The sequence below is a fragment of the Taudactylus pleione genome, unplaced genomic scaffold (assembly GCF_031769625.1).
Source record: "Taudactylus pleione unplaced genomic scaffold, aTauple2 ptg000080l, whole genome shotgun sequence".
Classification (NCBI taxonomy): Eukaryota; Metazoa; Chordata; class Amphibia; order Anura; family Myobatrachidae; genus Taudactylus; species Taudactylus pleione.
Genome location: NW_028284482.1, coordinates 9843407 through 9866284, shown reverse-complemented (window position 1 = coordinate 9866284; position 22878 = coordinate 9843407). Strand labels below are relative to the sequence as shown.

The window sequence follows — 22878 nt, the reverse complement described above, 5'->3', positions numbered from 1 at the left end:
CATAATCATGGCCATGGTTATGGGCCTACCCACCGCGCCCAGGCAGGGCCGCCATCAGGGGGGCTGCCGGGACTCTAGTACCGGGCCCGGAGACAGAGGGGGCCCGGCTGACAGTGGCGAAGAATGCATCGGGCGGCTGGCAGGGGCCAGGGAGAAAGCACCAGCACTGTGGAACTTCACCTATGTAGTAAGTACTGGAGCCGGCCGAGAGCTGTGATTGGCTCGTGGAACGGCAGCCAATCAGGAGCAGCAGCTCCTTATCAGCCAATCAGGAGTGGCCGCTCCTGATTGGCTGCCGTTCCGCGTGCTGTGATCGGCTCGCAGCCGGCTGTGTAGTTCAGATGCTGCAGCGGCGCGGATGCTGGCGGACGGCTCCAGTCCAACTACAATATTTGAATTCCATAGCGCTGATGCTTTCTCCCTGGCCCCTGCCAGCCGCCCGGTGCATTCCTCGCCGCAGCTAGCCGAGCCCAATCTCTCTCAGGAGAATGCAGGTATGTTGACCCTGCCTTGTGCCCCCCCTTCTCGTCAGCCAGCGCTGTTCCCTCCAGTCCAGCCAGTCTTTCCTGCGCCCAGCCCCCCATTCAGCCAGCCTTCCCTGCCTTGCCTCTCCCCCAGTCCAGCTAGTCTTCTCTGCGCCCCATCCTAGTCCAGCCAACCGGCCTGTCTACCCTGTGCCCCCTCCCCATATCCAGTCAGCCTTTCCTGTGCCCCTCCCCAGTCCAACCAGCCTGCCTTGCCCCTCCCCAGTCCAGCCAGCCTGCCTTCCCTGTGGCCCCTCCCCATATCCAAGGGGGGGGGGCCCTGCCTGTTTTGTAAGTACCGGGCCCCAGAATTTCTGATGGCAGCCCTGCGCCCAGGTAACCTCTGAGGGTAGGTCCCTAACCTACTCGGGTTGAAATCCAGAGCACAGGACACCCCCAAACAGACCCAGCTGAACCACCCCAGGGCATCACTCTAATGAGAGAAGGTGAAGTGTAAGATAGATTAGAGCAGCTACTACTGCATATATAAGAAGGTGAAAAGTACATATATATTAAACAAACAATAAAGGTACTAAAAGTGCAAAAAGGAAAATGACATGATTATGCTAAAACTTCTATGTATTACAAAATTCTATTGCATAATGTATTATATATAATTAGTAATGTTGGAGTTGTGCACTTGTACTTACCATCTACAGTGCATCCGGAAAGTATTCACAGCGCTTCACTTTTTCAACATTTTGTTATGTCACAGCCTTATTCCAAAATGGAATAAATTCATTTTTGTCCTCAAAATTCTACACACAATACCCCATAATGACAACGTGTTAAAAGTTTTTTTGAGTTTTTTGCAAATTTAGCTAAAAATTAAAACTATAAAAAAAATCACATATACATAAGTATTCAAAGCCTTTGCCATGAAGCTCAAAATTGAGCTAAGGTACATCCTGTATCCACTGATCATCCTTGAGATGTTCCTACAGCTTAATTGGAGTCCACTTGTGGTAAATTCAGTTGATTGAACATGATTTTGAAAGGCATACACCTGTCTCTATAAGGTCCCACACTTGACAGTGCATGTAAGAGCACAAACCAAGCATGAAGTCCAAGGAATTGTCTGTAGACCTCCGAGACAGGATAGTCTCGAGGCACAAATCTGGGGAAGGGTACAAAAAATATCTGCTGCTTTGAAGGTCCCAATGAGCTCAGTGGCCTCCATCATCCATAAATGGAAGAAGTTTGGAACCACCAGGACTCTTCCTAGAGTTGGCCGGCTGTCTAAACTGAGCGATCGTGGGAGAAGGGACCTAGTCAGGGAGGTGACCAAGAACCCGATGGTCACTCTGTCAGAGCTGCAGCATTCATCTGTGGAGAAAGGAGAACTTTCCAGAAGGACAACCATCTCTGCAGCAATCCACCAATCAGGCCTGTATGGTAGAGTGGCCAGACGGAAGCCACTTAGTAAAAAGCACATGGCAGCCCGCCTGGAGTTTGCCAAAATGCACCTGAAGGACTCTCAGACCATGAGAGACAAAGATTGAACTCTTTGGCATGAATGCCAGGCATTATGTTTGGAGGAAATCAGGCACCACTCATCACCAGGCCAATACCATCCTTACAGTGAAGCATGGTGGTGGCAGCATCATGCTGTGGGGATGTTTTTCAGCGGCAGGAACTGGGAGACTAGTCAGGATAGAGGGAAAGATGAATGCAGCAATGTACAGAGACATCCTGGATGAAAACCTGCTCCAGAGCGCTCTTGACCTCAGATTGGGGCGACAGTTCATCTTTAAGCAGGACAACGACCCTAAGCACACAGCCAAGATATCAAAGGAGTGGATTCATGACAATTCTGTGAATGTCCTTGAGTGGCCCAGCCAGAGCCCAGACTTGAATCCAATTAAACATCTCTGGAGAGATCTGAAAATAGCTGTGCACCGACGCTTCCCATCCAACCTGACGGAGCTTGAGAGGTGCTGCATAGAGGAATGAGCGAAACTGCCCAAAGATAGGTGTTCTAAGCTTGTGGCATCATATTCAAAAAGACTTGAGGCTGTAATTGCTGCCAAAGGTGCATTAACAAAGTATTGAGCAAAGGTTGTGAATACTTATGTACTTGTGATTTTTTTTTCTTTTATTAAATTTGCAAAAATCTCAAAAAAACTTTTTACACGTTGTCATTATAGGGTATTGTGTGTAGAATTTTCAGGCCAAAAATGAATGTATTCCATTTTGGAATAAGGCTGTAACATAACAAAATGTGCAAAAAGTGAAGAGTTGTGAATACTTTCCGGATGCACTGCATATATAAATATAAATAAATTAAAAAATAATAAAAATATTAAGGTATATTTTGCTGACTGAATTTTAAGGATGAATTAAAGGTTATGTTTTTTTACTCATTCTCTGGTGATAGGAAGGGTTGAGTGATACACTTGACATTATAATAAGTGGAAAGTAATATATTGTCTGTGAGTGCACTACTATAGGATTCCTTTTTCTTTCTTTTTTGATTAGTTCTTGCAATCGGAGGAGGTCCAGTTTAATTGTTTTAAGCATAGGGGCAAATTTCGCTGAGTAAGATGCGATCAGTTTTCTTTTGATAAAACATGTTTGTAGGTGTGTACACACTCTTCAGATACAGATGTGTCCACATACATCTTACCTCCGTGCGCTACAAGTTGTGTTTAACATCACATGTGAGCGTTGTGTGACTCTGTCGTGCCTACAATCTTATCGTGTAAATTTTTACCTTCAAATGCATCTTATTTGCAAAGCAATGCGAATTGGACGCATACGCAGATTCTGCTGATTAAAATGATATGTGGCATGCATGTATTCTGTGTGTGACTGCGGGTGCATTTGCATGCGAAATACTATGTTACAGTGTCAGCGGCTGTGACACTGTAACGTAGCATTTTGCATGCAGACACACCCGCAATCGCACACAGAATAATGGTGTGCTGCATATCATTTTAATCAGCAGAAGCTGTTTGTGCATCCTAATTGCATCACTTTGTGAATAAGATGCATTTGAAAGTAAAAACAAAAAGTGGTACGAAAAGACGCTGAGCGCTAAAGAGTTGTGCCACGGTATGGCATGACTAGAATGGCTGTTTAATGCTCAAGGAAGTAAGATGTATGTGGACATATCTGTATCTCATGAATGGGTCGGAAATTGGAAGAACTGTCCGGTGATTGTATAGGTGTGTAACTAGCTTTATAGTGCATGTTTTCTAGATCATCTAGCTGGTGCACAGGTGTGTTATTTGATTAACACAAAAGATCTACATGTGGTACTAATTATTCCTGAGGAATCCTTGAAAACATGCACTCCATGAGGACATAGTTTGAGAAACTCTATTGTAGGTAGAGATGAGCGGGTCCAGTTCTCTGAGAACCAGACCCACCCTAACTACATAATCTGGGCCGGGAACGAAGACCGGCTCGAGTTTTCCCGCCTGACTCAAATCCCAAAACGAGGCAAAACGGCATCATCCTGCAGTCGGATTCTCACGGGTTTTGGATTGTATATAAGTCCCTCCCAGCGGTGATCAGCGCCATTTGCTTGCTGAGTCCCGGGCTGTCAGGCTGTGCTCCATCCAAGGGGGGCTATGCTGTCCAATACAGGGTTGTGCAGGGCTGTGTTGTCCAATCTAGGCAGGGTGTGCTGTGCTGTGCTCTGTCCAGGGTGCTGTGTTGCCCATCAAGGGGTTTGCTGTGCTGGGCTGTGTAGTCCAATCCAGACAGGGTGTGCTGTGCTCTGTCCAGGGGGCTGTTTTATTTATCATTGGTAATCCAGGGGTGTGCTGTCCATCCACTGTGCTGTCCGTTCACAGGCTGTAAAAAAAAAAAAAAGTAACTAAAAGTTAAAAAAAAAAAAGTGTTAAAAAAAATGTTAAATTTTTTTTTGTGCTGTACCCCACACTGTGATGTTGTATGCCATACCCCCCCAATGTTTCCAAAGCACTGTGATGCTGCTGGCCATATTGTGAATGATGCTGTAGGTTCATCGTAATGCAGTGTATAATTCGTAAAGTATTGTAAGTGATGCTGTCGGTCAGTAATACCGCATTGTACAATTATTCATACAAGTATTGTGACACTGTAAGTGGCAGCGCAGTGTAATATTACCGTATATACTCGAGTATAAGCCGACCCGAATATAAACCGAGGTACCTACTTTTACCCAAAAAAACTGGGAAAACTTATTGACTCAAGTATAAGCCTAGTGTGGGAAATGGCAGCAGCTGGTAGTGCCCCCAGTAGTAATTTCCCCTGGTTGTGCCCCCAGTAGTAATCCCTCCTGGTAGTGCACCCAGTGGTAATCCCCCCTTTCAGTGCCTCCAGTAGTAATCCCCCCCTGGTAGTACCCCCAGTGGTAATCCCCCCTTTTAGTGCCCCCTGTAGCAATCCCCCCCTGGTAGTGCCCCCTGTAGCAATCCCCCCCTGGTAGTGCCCCCTGTAGCAATCCTCCCCTGGTAGTTCCCCCAGTGGTAATCCCCCCTTTTAGTGCCCCCTGTAGTAATCTCCCCCTGGTAGTGCCCCCTGTAGTCCCCCCTCAGTAGAGACGTGATAAGAATAAAAAAAAAAAATCACTTACCTGAAACTCCTGCTCCGTGTCCCGCCGCTATCCGCTCCTCCGGCCGCTTTGCATGGGAGAGACGTCGTCATGACGACGTGTCTCCCATTACCCACTGCGGGAGCCGGAAGATGGCTCCCGCAGTGGGAGCAGCAGCAGCCGCTGAGAGTCTGACAGACTCTCAGCGGCTGCTGATTACAGCAAACACACAGCTGCCGGCTCCGGCGGCTGTGTGTTTGTGCTGTGTAGCGCTGACCGAACTCCGTCCGGTTAGCGCTACACTTCACTCGAGTATAAGCCGAGGGGGTACTTTTTCAGCACAAAAAATGTGCTGAAAAACTCGGCTTATACTCGAGTATATACGGTAATACAACTTATCGTGACACTTTAAGTGGAAATGCAGTGTATTAGTCATAAAAAATATTGTGACACTGTAAGTGGTAGCGCAGTCTATTATTAAAAATTATTGTGACACTGTAAGTGGTAGCGCAGTATATTATTGATAAAAATATTGTGACACTAAGTGGTAGCGCAGTGTATTCCTAAAAAAATATTGTGACACTAAGTGGTAGCGTAGTGTATTCATAAAAAATATTGTGACACAATAAGTGGTAGCGCAGTGTATTATTAATAAAATATATTTTGGGACACTAAGTGGTAGAGCAGTGTATTCATAAAAAATATTGTGATAGTGTATGTGGTAGCGCAGTGTATTCATAAAAAATATTGTGACACTAATTGGAAATGCAGTGTACAATTCATAAAATATATTGTGATACTGTAAGTGTTAGCGCAGTGTATTACTCATAAAAAATATTGACACTGTAAGTGGAAACACAGTATATTATTCATAAAAAATAGTGACACTAAGGGGTAAATTTACTAAGAATCGAGTCTGGTCGAGTTTTTTTTTTTCCAACTCGATTAGCATCGCCGAAACTTGGGTGATTTGAGGCTCCTGAAACTCACAAATTTAGTAAGAAGCGAGTTTACCTGAGAGTGAGATGGCCGATGGTGAAGCAGATCGAGATTTCTCCCCCGAGTATCAAGTTTGGAAGGAGATTACTCACCTGAGATTGCAGTGTCTTCTATCTGCAAAACTCTCCGGAGCAAGTAGCCTGCACATATCAGTGAGTTATATGTAAGCTGCTTGTGTTTTGTGCCTATAAAAAATGGGTTAATTGTTAAAAAAAAAAAAAATTACGTAGGGTCCCCCCCCCAAAAGCCTAACCAGCCCCGGACATGATAGCCTGTCCTGTTACTTAAAATTATGGGGAACAAAATTAGTAGATTTCCACGGTAATTAAGGTACCAGAACCAGGCTGCAGGGCCAGTCCTGGTTTCAAATATAGGGGGGAAAAATTGCATAGGGGTCTCCCTATATTTAAAACCAGCACCGGACCCAAAATGACTGGGGTGTAATGCCACAGCCCGGAGACCCTATTACCGAGTCTCCAGGGCCAAAAGCATTATCACCCCAGTCATGACAATGCTAGTCTGTCTACATCATCTACTAAAGCCGATGCCCAAGGACATACAGGGCTTCTAAAATCAAAGAAGCAGTCTTTTACATTGGTAAAGAAAAAAAAACATTAAAAAGGGAAAGTTAGCTGCAGAAAAACATAAAATTGGCAATATGCCTTTCACCACACAAAGTGGCAAGGAAAGGCTAAGGCCTTGGCCTTTATTTATGACTGGTGGTTCTGCCTCTTATGATGATGTAAGCCCTTCTCCCTGTAGACGTTTAAAAAAAAAAAAAATAGTTAAGGCACAGGAACCAACTGTGCATTCAGAAATGTCACAAATCCCTGGGGGGAGTCTAAGTGTGTTGGCAGGTGCCATGTGTAAGCCTGACCTTTCCAAAACTGTACTCAAAGAGGAGCTTCCTTCAACCACTTGTGCGTCCTCTGAAAATGTGGGGATGAGCAGCACAAGTCAACATGCTAACATAGAAATTACGGATGCTTCTGTGGAAGTGCACCAGGATGAGGATATTTGTGTATCTGCTGCTAATGAGGGTGCAGATGATGAGGATGCTGATGTTGTTTGTGTAAATCAGGTCCCAGTGGAACAGTTGTTGCCCATGATAAGGAAAAGCCCATTGTCATGCCTGGGCATAAAACAAAAAAATCCACTTTGTGAAATAATTTCTATCCAAATCAGGACAAGCCATCTGTACTCATTGTTATGCTAGAGTAAGAGGTCATCTACAGTGCATCCATCAAAACGGTTTGCAAAATTCAGAAACTTTGATTAAAAAAGTAACAACAAACTGTCCAGCATCAGCTAGAGTTCTTCTCTCTGCTAGATCCAAGCACCTGACATCTTTACCACCAACACCTTCATAAATAATATCCTCAATCATGATCAGAACTAGTCCTGCATCCAATTTGATAAGGCTAACTCAGTCCTACCCTATACTGGATTCCTCAGAAGAATCCTTGAGCGCTATGCCTGCTGCTAGGAGTGGATCTTCATCCCAGAAGGAGATCAGGAAGATGACTATTAGCAGTTAAAAAACAAATGACAGTTATACAATCCTTTGCAAGGGGGAGCATGTATGACAGCAGTCACCCTAGAAAAGCAATTCTCAGCCTGTACAGGGACATTAAAAGCAACTTAATTAGTGCCCTCCAAAATGCCGTTGTACCACTTAACCACAGATATGTGGACAAGTGGAACAGGGCAAACGCAAGATTACATGACTGTAACAGCCCACTGGGTGGGTGTATTGCCTCCAGCACCACCAACAGCAACAGCATCTATGAAACAGCAGCTCATTCAAAGACAGGCTACTCTGTGTATCACTGGTCTCACTAAGAGGCATACCGCTGACAACCTCTTCGAAAAACTCAGCGAAGTCATTGCGAAATGGCTTACCCAGTTTGGACTCTCCTCGAGATTTGTGATTTCTGATAACCACCAATATTGTGAGAGCATTACAGCAGAGTGAATTCCAACACATCCCCACATCCCATGTTTTGCTCACACAATCAACTTGGTGGTGCAAATTTTTTTTTAAATGACAAGAGCCGTACAGGAGATGCTCTCTGTGGCCCGCAAAATTTCTGGACATTTTGCCATTTAGCAGGTGCATGTAGAAGATTGCAACACCTGCAAGAAATGTTAAATTTGCCCTGTCACCAGCTAAAGCAAGAGGTAGTTACAAGGTGGACCTCCACCCTTTATATGTTAGCGGATGGCAGAACAGCAAAAAGCCATCCAAAGCTACACAACAAACTATGACATAGAAAGAGGAGAGGAATGTACCTTACTCAAGCTCAGTGGAAAATACTTTCCGTGTTGTTCAAAGTGCTGAAACCCTTCGCAGTAGTCACCTGTGAAGTGAGTTCAGACACTGCCCGCTTGAGTCAGGTACTTCCCCTAATTAGACTGTTGGAAAAGCAGCTTGAGAAACTAAAGGAGGAACTGAAACTAAGCGATTCCGCTAAGTATGTCTGACTGGTAGAGCAAGTCCTTAATTCGCTTTGCCAGAATCCAATAGTTTTTAGGATCTTACAGTCTGATCAATGCATTTTGGGGACCGTGCTAGATCCTAGGTTTAATTCAAACATCATGTCTTTCTTCTCAGTGGACACAGATCTGTAGAAATGCAAAGAGCTGTTGGTAAGTAAATTGTCAGCTCAAGCAGCACGTGATGCAGTGAACGCTCCTCCTTCAGTTTCTCCAGCAAGTGTGGTTGTCAGGAAAAAACTAAACTTTCCCAAAAAGATGAGTTTTGACATCTGGTCGGGTTTAAAAGAATTGCCTACAATTAATGAGACCTCTTCTGTGACTCCATCTGATATGGTCACTATTTTAATGATAGCATCCAAATAGGCATGTCAGACAGTCCGTTTGACTACTGGCAGGAAAAAAAGGCAATTTGGAGGCCCTTGCACAAACTGGCTTTGCTTTACTTGAGCTGCCCACCCTCCAGTGTGTACTCAGAAAGAGTTTTCAGAACAGTTGGGAATCTTGTCAGCAATCGGCGTAGGAGGCTACTTCCTCAAAATGTGGAAAAGATTATGTTCATCAAAATTAACTACAAATTTCACGAGGAAGACCTTTACCGCCAATTACATCCAAACAATACAGAGGCACCTACGGCAGTAATGATGGATTCCAGCTGGGACAAATTAATATTGTGTGAAGATGATGTACACACTGATGAGGGTGAGGAATTGTATGATGATGGCGACAACATCTTGCCTCTGTAAAGCCAGTTTGTGCATGGAGAGATCATTGCCAGTAATGTCAGCTGCCCATTGGTAGCTTGTTTTGAGGGGGCCCAAACAAACCAATCGCTTCAGCCACAATTGGCAGTCCCTGTCGCTGAAGTGATTGGTTTGTTAAACTGTACATGTCCTGTTTACTATATACAACATAAGGGTGAGTGGAAGGACCCAAGGACATTTCCATCTTGCACCTCTGTTCTTTGCATTATGTGCTGTTTGGGGCATTGCTGCCTTACATTTTTAATTTTTTAGTTTATTAAACTGCCATCCTGTCTCCACTGTAGTACCACTCTGGGCCATGTTGGAAGCTGAACTGCCACATGTTAGTGCTGCTCATTGCTGTCGCTTAGCTTAGTCAGCCAGCTAGTTCGATGTAACCTTTTGGCCTAAAGTAGATGAAATCAATATTGTGAGGTGGTAAAAACTGAGTGAAAATTACTAGGAATAAATGTTAATGAGGTTAATAATACTGTAGGAACAAAAACAGGCCCAAATTATGTGATTTCAGCTGTTTTTATGATTTTTTAGAAAAAATACAAATCCAAAACCACCAGAACATGCAAGGGTGGTTTTGTAAAACCAAATCCAGATCCAAAACCTTGCAGGAGATACAGATCCAAAACCAAAACACGGGGGTCGGCGCACATCCCTTGTAGGGGATCATGAACTGGAATGTTTCACCTGTCCTTTCGTCAGAACAGCTAAAAAATATTCACTGTACGCTGGAATCAGTTTATGAAAGTCTATCCCATGTCCCAACTCACTAACTTTAAACAATAAATAATCAGCAATACTCTATATACTATAGCCAGTATTTTACTTATATGTCTGTTTACACCATATGTTTAGTAAAAACAGAAAAGTTGTCTATTGATTATTAAATTCTTTATTTACTGTATTGGTAGATAAGCTATAGAAAATCATAAGGAATAGACAGTGCATACAAGCCATATTTGGAACAGGAAACCGGTGATATCCATAATGATATTATAACTATACTGTAGTTTAACAAGTTTTATAGTTAGGGGTATTTCAGAGGGTAGAGGTCGGTTACAGTATAGTAGGCCTGTGGAGGTGTTTATTACATTGTTACAGTTAAGGGAGGCAGGTGTTGGATCCATGAGGACTTAATGGAAGAGTGACCAACAAAAGGAGAATATTGCTCTCCCCACGGTTCCCAAGCATGGCTGCCATTTTGGGGAACAGGGATTCATCTTTGGAGGGCAGTTTTTGGGGTCAACTGTTGTTGTATTGTCTTTTTTTTTCAAAATTATTATAGTTTTCATTATTATTTATTTAGCTAGGTAAGGGTGAGTGTTCGGGCAGGTGTCTGTACTCACCAGTACCTGCCCTGTAGTGACTTATACATGCGAGTCAGGCAGGAAATCTGCTTTGCTGCCTGTCATTTCAATGTGTCGGCCACGCGCAGTTCTCAGTCTGCTGTGCAGTCTGTACGGTTAGCAGGGATCTCACAAGACTAAGGCTGCATACACATGTAAAGATTTTCTGTCCAACCATCCAACTAGTTGATTGGTTGGAATGAAAATCTGGTAAGGTATGAAAGCAAATGACATTCAGCAATTTGCTCCCAAATACCAGAAAATGGATAAAAATTGTTGTTTAAACAAATTGTTTAGATCAAACATTTAACAAACTTGTCTGACGACCATTTTCATCTGTTTTCTGTGAGCAGCCGTCTTCTTCAGTACAGGGACAGGGGGTTGCTGGCAATTGTGGATTCTTGGATGACAGGCATAGCGATTTGTCTAGACCTCTTTGGTGCTGTACTGGAAAACAGAAAAGATCTTGAAATGGACTGAGTCAACTTGATAGCTTCCAGACTGGAGAGGTACTGCTCCAGAATGTGAGATCACGGGGGCATTTCTCATTGATGCAGTGATGGTTATTTGGAACTTCTCTCCAGTTTATTTATTCTCACCAATGGAAATGCTCACGTGAGTTCTAAAAAAATAAAAAAGAGAGACCGTAAGCGCCATTCTGATTGCCCACATACTGTAGCTCATGGTATTGCAGAGCTTCAGTACTCAACATGGCATCTTATCCTGCACAAGACCTTATCTCAGCTTGCTTTAACTTAGTGGCTATTACAGCAACCATCATTGTTGGCCAAGACATATCATATGGTGTGGAAAACCTACTTTGCTTGGTGCAGGAAAAAGGCTTCAGACTTGCGGAATTTCTCTTTCCAAGGTACTTTTATTCCTGCAGACTGGGTTAAAATGGGGTCTGAGACTAAATTTACTAAAAAGGAAGAGATCTCTGCACTTTGTCTTTTTTCAGAACAAAATTGCAGTAATGCCAGCAATTCAGACTTTTTTTTCCACATACAGCTTCTCTTTGTTACCCATGTAGTGCCTTGGGAATTAAATTTAATTTTGAATGCTTTACATTTCTTTCTTTAAACCAGTAGACCTTAAGATATTAATATGGAAAACCATTTTCATCTTGACTATCTCTTCTCCTAGAAGAGTTTCCAAGCTTTATCTCTTTCCTGTGTCACCCTTTTTGATCTTCCATGAAGGTATAGCTGTGTTAAGAACCAAATCATCCATTTAGCCTAAAGTAGTTACCAGTGGTGACTCCAGAGAAAACTCAAATAGGGGAGCCACACCAACTGTCCTTCCATACACTGCCAAACATTGCCAGTCAAGACTTAGGGCCTGATTCAGACCCGGTCGCAAGTGCTGAGCACTCGCAACCGGGTCGATGGTGGCCCAGAGCACATGCGCACGACAATGACTGCTCCGTCATGCACATGCGCGAGACCCGGATAGCGATGGGCAATCCGTCGCTCCGGGTCTCGCACCAAAGGGGGCGTGCTGTTGATGTTGAGTGACAGCGTGCCCCCTTTGGTGGGCGGGCTGGCTGGCCAGATGGAGGCGTTCCCATGAGAACGCCTACCATCTGGGGGCGGCCCCACTGACATCACAAGTGATGTCAGTGGGAGAGCTTTCGGCTCTGTTTGAGCCGAAAGCTCTCTGCGGGCTTGCGGCCACGAGACCCTACCACAAGGGTCTCGTCACAAGCCCGATGGTCGTGACCATCATCCTGGCCGCTCGCATTAGCTGTGGGTGGCAACCCACAGCAATGCGAGTGGCCAGGAGGCCGCTCCATATAAAAAAAAAAAAAAAAAAAAAGCCTTGATTCAGAGCGAGCTCTCTGTCAGAGCGTCCGGCTCTGAATCAGGGCCCTTAGTCGGCAGTTGGTGTGGCTCTCCTATTTGAATTTTGGGGATGTATTTTACATCCCGGTAGATGAGATGCTAGTGGTCGATATACCGCCACTGGGCAAAATACCGACACCAGTATCCCCTTATGCATCAGGATACTGGTGTCAGAATCCCAACAGCCAGCATCCAGATCATGTCACCAGACGCAGATAAGTATTAGCCACATGGGGGGGGGGGGGGGGGGGGGTTAGGCTTAGGCACACCCTGGGGGAACTTAGGGTTAGGCACCCCCCGGGAGTGTTAGGGTTAGGCTGCGGGGAGGGGGGTTAGGGTTAGGCTGCGGGGAGGGGGGTTAGGGTTAGGCACCCCCTGGGAGTGTTAGGGTTAGGCTGCGGGGAGGGGGGTTAGGGTTTAGGGTGTGGGGAATGGAGGTTAGGGTTAGGCACCCCCCCAGGGAGGTTAGGGCTATGTACCACAAAATGAGGGTTAGGGTTGGGGAGGGGTAGAGAAAAGGGACTGTATACGTATTTCATACCCATTCCAAATTTTGAACTGCGCTGCAGCCCCACCTCTGGAAGTTAACAATTATCATATTAATCAGGAAATTGTAGTTCCCTCCTTGCCTAACAACAATCAGATGGCTTTTGCGGGCTCTCTGTTCTTTTTACATAGTAACTTCTACAACCTATGGTGTTATTTTTTTTCAACACATTATTTTGTTCCGGTTCTTATAGTCTACTTCTTTTCTACCTTACCTCTGTCTTAAGGAGTTTGTTAGTTAAACATTTACTTGTAAGACAGTTGTTGGTGGAGGGAGGAGCTTCTCATGCCACCAGCTTCTCCCCAGACTCTCCAGTGTCCCCAATGGAATCAGAAAAAAATATTTATCGCTAAGTACAAAAATCCTATTTGTTTGTTTTTTAATATATACAGATATATTCTATTCACATCAGCACCGATTTTTTTATTAAATTCATATTTTTCAACAGCTAAGCAAAAAGTTTGGGAACATATTTAGCCTGCAGTACTTCTGGAATAAAATTGTGGTGCTCAATGGATTTGAAGTGATGAAGGAAGCTCTGATCAACAGGTCTGAGGAAATAGCAGATCGTCCCCGATTTCCGCTCTTTGAGAAATATGCAGGAGAATCCCAAGGTAATTTTTTTATATTTCCGATCATATTGTTTATTTAGAATGGTTAGTATGTTCCATTGTTTAAATTACATTTCGTGAGGGTCAAAAAAACAAAAACAGAATTTAGTAAAAGTTGCACTTTTTATAATTTATGTTGAACAGGAGAAGATATCCTATCGCTTATATATCACACTGGTAACTGAGTCTAAAGATACCTGCAGCGGTATGAAAATGGGGAACAATTGCAACCCCGCAAGCACTACAACAAAATAAATGAACACACCGTGCTGTATACAATAGAAATGGATAATAAATAAATTAATTTATTCTCAAGAATATGGTAAAAATAGGGATAATATATCTGAAGAAAACAAACATATATCAACAATAAAAATACATGATCAGCAATAAATATATATAAATATGGATAAAAATAAAAAATAAAGAATAAAATATAAAGAATTAAAGGAAAACCAAGCATAAATAATTGAATATGGTAATGACTAGCTGGTGTGGAATGTTGATAATAATTGTGCTGGGTTGAAATCACAAGATGATAGTTCCTATATGGAAAGTTCCAAATGAAGAGATAAAACTCCTTTTTTGACACACTTGCTAGTTAATGAACTAATTTTTTAATGTTGTCACCGCTTAACCTGCAAACAATGTATCCATATAAAGCCACAACGATGAACACTCCGAGGCTTGTGTAGCACAACAGTTTAGTAACTTTTTGGAATAATGGATGTGTTATCCCATCGGGCACACGTTGATAGAAAGAGGTAAAGTACTGACCGGTCTCTAGGTTTTATTCTCCTCGCACCAGAATCAAGGACTGCAGATGCTGGTGATGCTTGCAGGAGCGGGTACAAGACAGGACACTTGAGGCAGGTAGAGACAGCAACACGTTTCGTCCCAATCCTGGGACTTTTTCAAGCTGGATGCCTCTGTCAGTGTCCTTCATCTTAAATAGGAGTCATAATGAATCTAATCAGTCTCAAATTAGTGGCCATAGGTAGCTAATCAAGGTATCCTCCACTGATTGTCCATTTGTCAGCACATGATAGTTAGCAACTTTAGTATATCTAGAAATATATAAATCTATAGGAATAAATCAATTGATAATATAGAAAAATATATATATATATATATATATATATATATATATATATAAAAAGACCAAAGTCTATACCTAGACAAATATCATATATTAATAATGAATACTGATTAATGATTGCAATATCCAACATAAAATACTAAACATATATACTATAGGAGGCGCATGTGTAGATAAGGACAACAGTAAATAAATGTGTGTACATCCATATAAATGTGCATAGAGCACACCCACATGAACATTTTAGGGAAATGTGAACAACCCTTTGGGGATAAATATATATTCTATTATACACACACCAAATCAAAGGCAAAAAGCAAACGAACATCATCCACAATGTTAGTAATTTCATCTATTAATGAAAAGCGGACATTAGTTATGGGATACACATATGTATACAAATTTATTATAATATTATATATTAGATGATAGTTGTGCTAATAAAGAAAAGTAGCACAAATATTCATTTAATGTAGTTTGAAAAAATAATAGAGAAAAAAAAAAATACATAAATTAAATAAAAAAAAAAATAAAACTTACTACCACAAAGATCCAGAGAAACTGCAACATTAGAGCGACAGTATTAATAGTAGATTATATATTGATATCAACCAAATTATCTTATAATAGGGATTAGCTTATACTATATATTAGTGTGTTAAGAGGACGAAATGATATGGGAAACCAGGAGAAAAAGAGAACGCAAATACCAATCTAATATTTAGTAACTAGTTATTTTATTTAATTGTCTGATATGTACAAAGACTAATTTAGATGCACACATTATATTGATATAAATAATGGTCTAAAACAAATTGAAGCCCCCAAAAAGATAATAAATGAAGACACAAATGAGGATGACTAATGATCAAGAGAGGCAGGGGGGAAGAGAGAACGGGAGATTATAGAATCTCCCGTTCTCTCTTCCCCTGGCTCTCTTGATCATTAGTCATCCTCATTTGTACTGCATCTTTGAAGCTGTGTGATCTCGAGTATATCCTGACCTGTCTGTACTGCTACAGCACAGCCGGTGACAGAATCACGCTATCCCCACCTTGCTGTTTTAAAACCTAGAGACCGGTCAGTACTTTACCTCTTTTATCAACATGTGCTCGACGGGATAACACATCCATTATTCCAAAAAGTTACTAAACTGTTGTGCTACACAAGCCTCAGACTGTTCATCGTTGTGGCTTTAAACGGATACATTGTTTGCAGGTTAAGCGGTGACAACATTAAAAAATTTGTTCATTAACTAGCAAGTGTGTCAAAACGCCTTTTTATCTCTTCATTTGGAACTTTCCATATAGGAACTATCTTGTGATTTCAACCCAGCACAATCATCATCATCATTCCACACCAGCTAGTCATTACCATATTCAATTTATGCTTGGTTTTCCTTTATATTTTATTCTTTATTTTTATCCATATTTATATATATTTATTGCTGATCGTGTATTTTTATTGTTGATATATATTTGTTTGATTTCTTCAGATATATTATCCCTATTTTTACCATATTCTTGAGAACTAATAAATTAATTTATTTATTATCCATTTCTATTGTATACCAGCGCGGTGTGTGTTCATTTATTTTGTTATAATTTATGTTGACCCAGATGAACGGAAAACAAATCCCCAGTGTCAGAGTTGCCAATTTATGAAAATTTATGTGGGAATAAAAAATCCTTCCAGACTCCAATGGCAATTGTATACATTCCCTGAATATATTATCCCCCTGACATCACTATGTTGCTGATGTTGATACAAAGGAAGACAATTGTGTAAAGTTATTCAGTAATAACGCATGAGATTATTGATCACTTTACTTAGAGCAGCACAAGTCAGTATGTGAGCTTGGAGTTCTGATCTCTTGTCAGATATCCACATCCACAACATGCCATATGTTGGCTGGATACCAGTGATGTTGATAGTGATTATACATTTTACATGCATTCTACAATGTTTGCCCCAGGGTTATTTTTTTTTATAAAGTAGTTTGTAAAACACTGAACAAAACCTTAACAAACTCATGTCGTGGCCACCATTTTACAAGTAGGGAGGAAGTCTGGAATGAATTAGGTACTGAGGCGGTCTCCATCTTGAAATGGAACTGGATTTTTTTTTAAATACCTTGAGTAGGGTAGGGGGATGGGATTATTTCCAGTTCTGAATAAGTGCTGCCCATGCTGCTATACAAATATGACCCAACACATAGTTGAGATGCTTGAACCGATGAAGGGTATAAGTGAAGGGCCAGATCAGGAGAGGGACACAACACAAGGGTATAAGTAAAGATGAAGGGTATAAGTGAAAAAGAGCCACATCAGGAGAGGGAGACAAACAAGTCCTAACACTTTATCAAAGAGAAAACCTCTTCCCAAAAGTATTTAATTGCTGGACATGTCAAAAAAACATGATAGATATGGCCCACCTCCCCACAATTCCGCCAACAAAACTTAGATTGTGTTGGCCAAATGGTGCGTAAATGATAAGAGGTAAGATACAATCTATACAATAATTTAATAAGCATTTCCGAATGTTTCAGACATACGATAAGAGGTAGTATAAACCAATTTCCACTGAGCGTCTGAGATAGATTGGCCCAGGTCTAATTCCCACCGAACCTGAGAGGTGGATTCACACATTGTTGCAAATTAAGTCGAAGGTTATACCAGTAGGAAATGTAATCTCGACCTCTACTAGATATTAAATGAGGTATTAGGTCTCTCGGTGGTACACCTATTGATCCTGAAAGTTTAGTGATACTTTTAAACCAATTACTAATCTGATCATATTGGTATAAAACCGTGGATGAGTGGGAGTAGTGGCTTTTGAATCTGGAAAAGGGTAGCAAGAAGCCACCTTCCAAAGGTTCACCCAAGCTTTTAACGCCACAAGAGGTCCATACAAATACTCGTAAATTGAGGACTAATTTAGAGAGGGCCAAAAAAGAAAGATGAGCAGTAAGGAGGACCTCTAGGTGAATTTGAGAAAGCAAACTATCCCAGACACACTATGAGGCTTTTGTGGATGTAAGGATCAAAGGATACGCAGGTCAGAGGGATTTAGGTGTCCATAATAAATCAGCTAATGGGTAAGCTGTGCAACAGCTTTCAACTGTGGGGAGACAAACTCAATCTCGAAGATTGGCCAGATGGCAGGCATCATGATAACCAATTATATTGGGGAGTGTCAGACCGCCTTGTTGTTTAGTTAGAATCATTCTAGAATACGCTATTTTAGGAGGACGATTTTTCTACAGATATGAAGATAAAATTGATTGACCCTTATTTAGAGAGTGTTTGGTAAATAAAAACGGGATTGTACGGAACATATACATGAGTTTAGGGAGTAGAGTCATTTTGAATGCTGCTAATCTGCCCAACCACTAAATGTTGTAGGAAAGCCAGGATTTAGTAAATAAGGAGAGCTGCGTGATAACGGAGGGAAGGTTAACATCAAACACAGCAGAAATGGATACTGAGATATTGCATTGAGGTAGTTTCCCAGTTATAATTAAACCGGAAGCGTAATGTGGACACAAAGGATTCAGGAAGGTTTAAAGGTAGGGCATTTGATTTGGAAGTATTTAATTTATAGTAGGAAGCATCACTATAACTGTCCAATAATTTATGGAGGCAAGTCAAGAGGTGATGGGTTCTGAACAGCAGCTGCTCCTGCTCTCTTACCTGAGGGGGGATGCTGCTGCTTCTGGTCCCAGCACCAGCACAATGAATGTCAGGCACCGGGACTTGCGCATGCACATAACACTAGACCAGCTTCTCGAGGCTACATTGGTAACATCCCCGAGAAACCCTGTAGGGCTGCCCGAAAGGCAGAGCAGCGGCTTCCACTGGAGGCCGCTCTCTGCTTATGGCAGCTCGGACTGGCAGTCCCTAGTGCTGCCTGTCCTGGGCGTGACTGGCAGGTGGCGCTTCCAATAGGAAGCCACCTCCTGTCAGTGTGGCTCACTGAAGTGGAGGATGTTACTGGGGGGGGGCTGCAGCCTTGCAGCCCCTAGGTAAAATCTGCAACTGGTTCTGAAACAAAAAGGAGTATGTCATCTGCAAACAGACAAAGTTTATGAATGGTATCACCAACCTGTAGTCCAGGAAAATCCGTGGTAGCGCAGATCTTAACAACCAATGGTTCAATAATTAAATCGAATATGAGGGGGAGAGTGGGCAACCCTGACGAGTGCCATTGGAGATGGGAAATGCATCGGACAGGAACCCATTACTAAATAATACTGTAGCAGAGGGGGAATTGTATAGAGCTAAGACAGAGAATAAGATTTGGTCTCAAAAGCTGAATTTAGAGAGCACCGTATGCATGTACAGCCAATTAATCCTATTGAATGCCTTCTCAGCATTGAGTGATAACACAAGCCCAGTTCTCAAGGCCAAAATAGAATCAATCAAGTTAAAAAAAATTCAGGTATTGTCGGAGACCTGTCTGTCCGATACGAATCCTACCTAGTCATGGTGAATTAAAGAAGGGAGAAGTGGACATAAACGATTGGCAATTAACTTTGCAGAAATCTTGACATCGCTATTCAAAAGAACTATGGAATGGTAGTTTAGAGTATGCAAGATGCTTCCTAGGCTTAGGAAGAGTCACTACCTGTTCCTCTAACATCTCAGATGAAAATTTCCCGGAGTCAGTGACCTCATTGAATGATGTCAATATAGGCAATAAGGAGTCACGGAAGGAAGTATAGAAGTCATTAATAACACTGTCTGGACCTGGGTCTTTGCTTGACGGGAGAGCATCAATTACAAACGTCACCTCTGAAGCCGTCCAAGGAGCATTGAGTGCAGTCAATTGGTCCAGGGATAGGAAAGGAAGTCCTAAGCTTTCTAGGAAGGACTGAATGGAAGATGAGGAGGGTTGAACAATGGATGGGTCTCTAGATAATTTATGTAGTTTAGAATAATAATCTGCAAATTGATTTGCAATTTCTAGCTCCCAGGGAAAATATATGTCTAATCTGATTCCTGGCTTGTTGGGATCTCAATTTGCATGCTAATGGTTTCCTAGTTCTATTTCCAACATAGTAAAACGTCTGGCGCAGTTTATTACGGCTATATGAATATGAGCCATCAATGATTTCTGCAATTGGATCCTAATAGAGGACAATTTCTTATAGAGCTTAATTTCTAAATCCATTTGAGATTGGGCAGCCTGATATTTGAGCCTAGCACCTGTTTGGATGGTTGTACCCTGACAACTGCTTCAAGAACACACGTAAAAACTTCCTGTAGGAGGTGAGGGGACAGCTTCCAGGGTCCTAGCGGAGCTCTCTCAGGGTGGAGATATCCCAGGACCACAGGAATGGTCTGACCACATAATGGGTAAAATGGAAATCGATCTAAAATGTTGCAAAGTCCATTTGGCAGATAGAAGTAAATCTATACAAGAGTAAGAATTATGGGCCCGATTCAGACCCTCTCGCTAGGATGCATTTGCACGCAGCCTGACGATGTTGGCAATGTGCGCATCACAGTGCGCGTGGTCCATGCGATAGCCCCATGCACCCAGAAGCCTCACTAGCTTGATTGACAGGACGAGGCATTTTTGGGTGGTGACAGGGGTTGGTCGATGGAAATGGGGGATTGGTGGTGCAAACGCAGGCGTGTCTGAGCGTCTTAACGCCATTTCAAAGGCATGCATAATTAAGACGCAGCGTCATAGTGCACGTCACTTGGTTGAATTACATACTGAAGCACTCGCAGTGCTTTCGGTAGGGTATGGTCTGCCACAAGTGCTGCGAATGCATCCGATGGTTCTCGATGTTACCGATTGTTGCATACAATTCTTCTAGATGACGTTATCACTAAGGGAAAGTGGGTGTCTTAAGACAGGTTGGTGGAATCTAAATACACACCGCGATCATACGCCAAGACATAGTGGGCATTCTAATGCCTTGCTGTGCAATCGCTGTATTTGCATTCTTTGGCAGTGTGCGAACATATCTAGCGAGCGGGTCTGAATTGGGCCCTATGAAATGAAGAGAAATAAGTATGGTCTCTACCGAAGGGATTCTGCAGCCTCCAATCATTGTATAGATAAAACTCTGCCAGCAATTTACTAAATGCCAAGGATGGCCCTGCCTGTGACTGGGGGATAGAAGCAGGTGGCTGTCGAGACTTCTAAATCAAACATTTTTTCTGCAAAGGCGCTAGGTGTTCATGAGCTTAGACAAAAATGTACAATTTTAAGCAATATTTATTCATAAATTGATAACTCCCGGGAGCACATGTATAACATCACATAGAAATTACAGACAAACCATACAAAATATAAAAGTAAAAAACCACATAGAGATATCAAATGTCAAAATGAATTAAAGATAAAAAAATGTGTCCATACACCTGCAGTTGGGAGCTAGAAATCAATGGCACTGACATATCCACTGCATAAAAATGCAACTGGAAGTTCTTTAACACCGAGATATCCAATAAATGTAAGGGGATCAGTCTCCTTAATAATCTATCCACAGTCAGAATCGAGTATGTATACTAGCGGAGATGTAAGAGCAACCTGCTCTAGGTACTCACTCCGCCGTAGTTCTGTGACAGACTCCGGTCTGTAGAAAGGACACAGTTCTGCGGGGTATTCCTCCGAATTCGCCTCCAGCAGGGGAAGGGGTGTCACGGATCCCGTATCTGGCACAAAAGGCAGCCTGAGCAGCCTGTGGGTGTATGTCCTCGGGAAACCGCTCCCCGCTGGTGCGCTCGTCTGCCCCTGTGTTGGAGTCCACACACAAGGTCTGGTCGCCGTGTGACTCCAAAGGATGTAGCGCTTGCTCCGGCAAGCTGGCACTAGCGTGGATAGTAGCGTAGCAAGAGTAGAATGAGCCCCAGAAAAAAACACACACCTAAAGCTCCGACGCGTTTCCCAGTGCTGCACGGCTTTCTCAAGAAGCAGGTGTTTGGCTGAGCAGTACAAAATGCAATCCTATATAGTGGAGTCAATTCATTAATTCAGGTGTTTTTAATCCAATTAGGAAACAGGTTTTCCAGAATGTAGCTTAAAAAGATAGTTGTATACCTTTTTATCATTGCTTTAAAAGATACATATATAAGCAGTGAGAACTCCCACTTCTTCTGACTAATAAAAAATATCTAATAATAATTAGATATACACATAAAACAATCAACACACAAACAATGACACTAATAAACATAGACAGTTATAAATAATAAAAATATATATATGATATATTCTTATTGAACGAGCAAACATGTTTATAAATAAATAGATCTTTAACTTTTATTGTGTTATTATTTGTAGCAAAAGACAAAGAGGGGGGAATCTTTATAATTCCACTATTTCTCATTATCGATTATTATTTGTCCACTCAATGGTTTGCTCATTCAATGATTTATTAAGAATATGTAAAAATATATATATAAAATATATAAACGATCTGACATGTTTCAGACGATAACTACCATCAGGTAGCTATACAACTAGTATATATATATATATATATATATATATATATATATATATCTATAAGGCACACACAGAGACAGAATGCATAAAACAGACTGTAACGGAATACGGAGAAACCAGTACTAATCTATGAATCTCACTTTCTGTCTGCCTTAGACATGACCCTGCTCAGTCCCTGACTCCCTCCCCTATCTAGGATGATGCTAAGCAACAGGGCACATTGCTATTTCTTATTAGCTCTCACTGGGCCTGATTCAGCATGGATCGCAACTGCAACAGCGTACGCAGATCGATCAATGGTGCGTACTGGTGCGCATTCGTGAGTTAGTATAGCAATTGCTTTGTGATCACTCAAGCAGAAGAAAAGCCATCGCAGAGTGAGTGACAGGCTGTGAGCATTTGGGGGTGGTGACGGTGGAGGGGTCAGAGAAACGCAGGCGTGTCTTTCTATTTGAACGCAGTTTTTTGGGCGTGAATAAATTAGCCACTGCTATGGCATATGCAGCTTGAGTACTCGTTGTGTTCAACAAGACTTGCAGTTTCTGCGGCAGGTCAGACCTGCTGTAATTCTGCATGAGGGGCCGATGTTACCGATGTATGCACAGGACTGCAAGGTATTACGGATGTAAGATAGCGGTAGTGGGTGTCTCCTTGCTGGCTGTGCGATG

At 42.2% G+C, this 22878-nt stretch overlaps 1 protein-coding gene and 1 long non-coding RNA gene across 2 annotated transcripts in view; one reads left to right on the top strand and one right to left on the bottom strand.

The window, feature by feature from the left end:
- The window catches only part of LOC148532292 (cytochrome P450 2D15-like), a 95020-nt gene that overhangs the window by 10575 nt on the left and 61567 nt on the right, over window positions 1–22878 (top strand). Inside the window, exon 2 of the mRNA XM_088468061.1 lies at window positions 13485–13650. Within this exon, the coding sequence (XP_088324187.1) occupies window positions 13485–13650 (166 nt within the window). The remainder of the gene's footprint in view (window positions 1–13484; window positions 13651–22878) is intronic.
- Window positions 10211–21668, bottom strand: LOC148532293 (uncharacterized). The gene is made up of 3 exons (XR_015877750.1): window positions 21310–21668; window positions 14425–14593; window positions 10211–11092 (listed from the first exon to the last, which is right to left on the bottom strand). It is a non-coding gene; the product is annotated as an uncharacterized LOC148532293 (long non-coding RNA).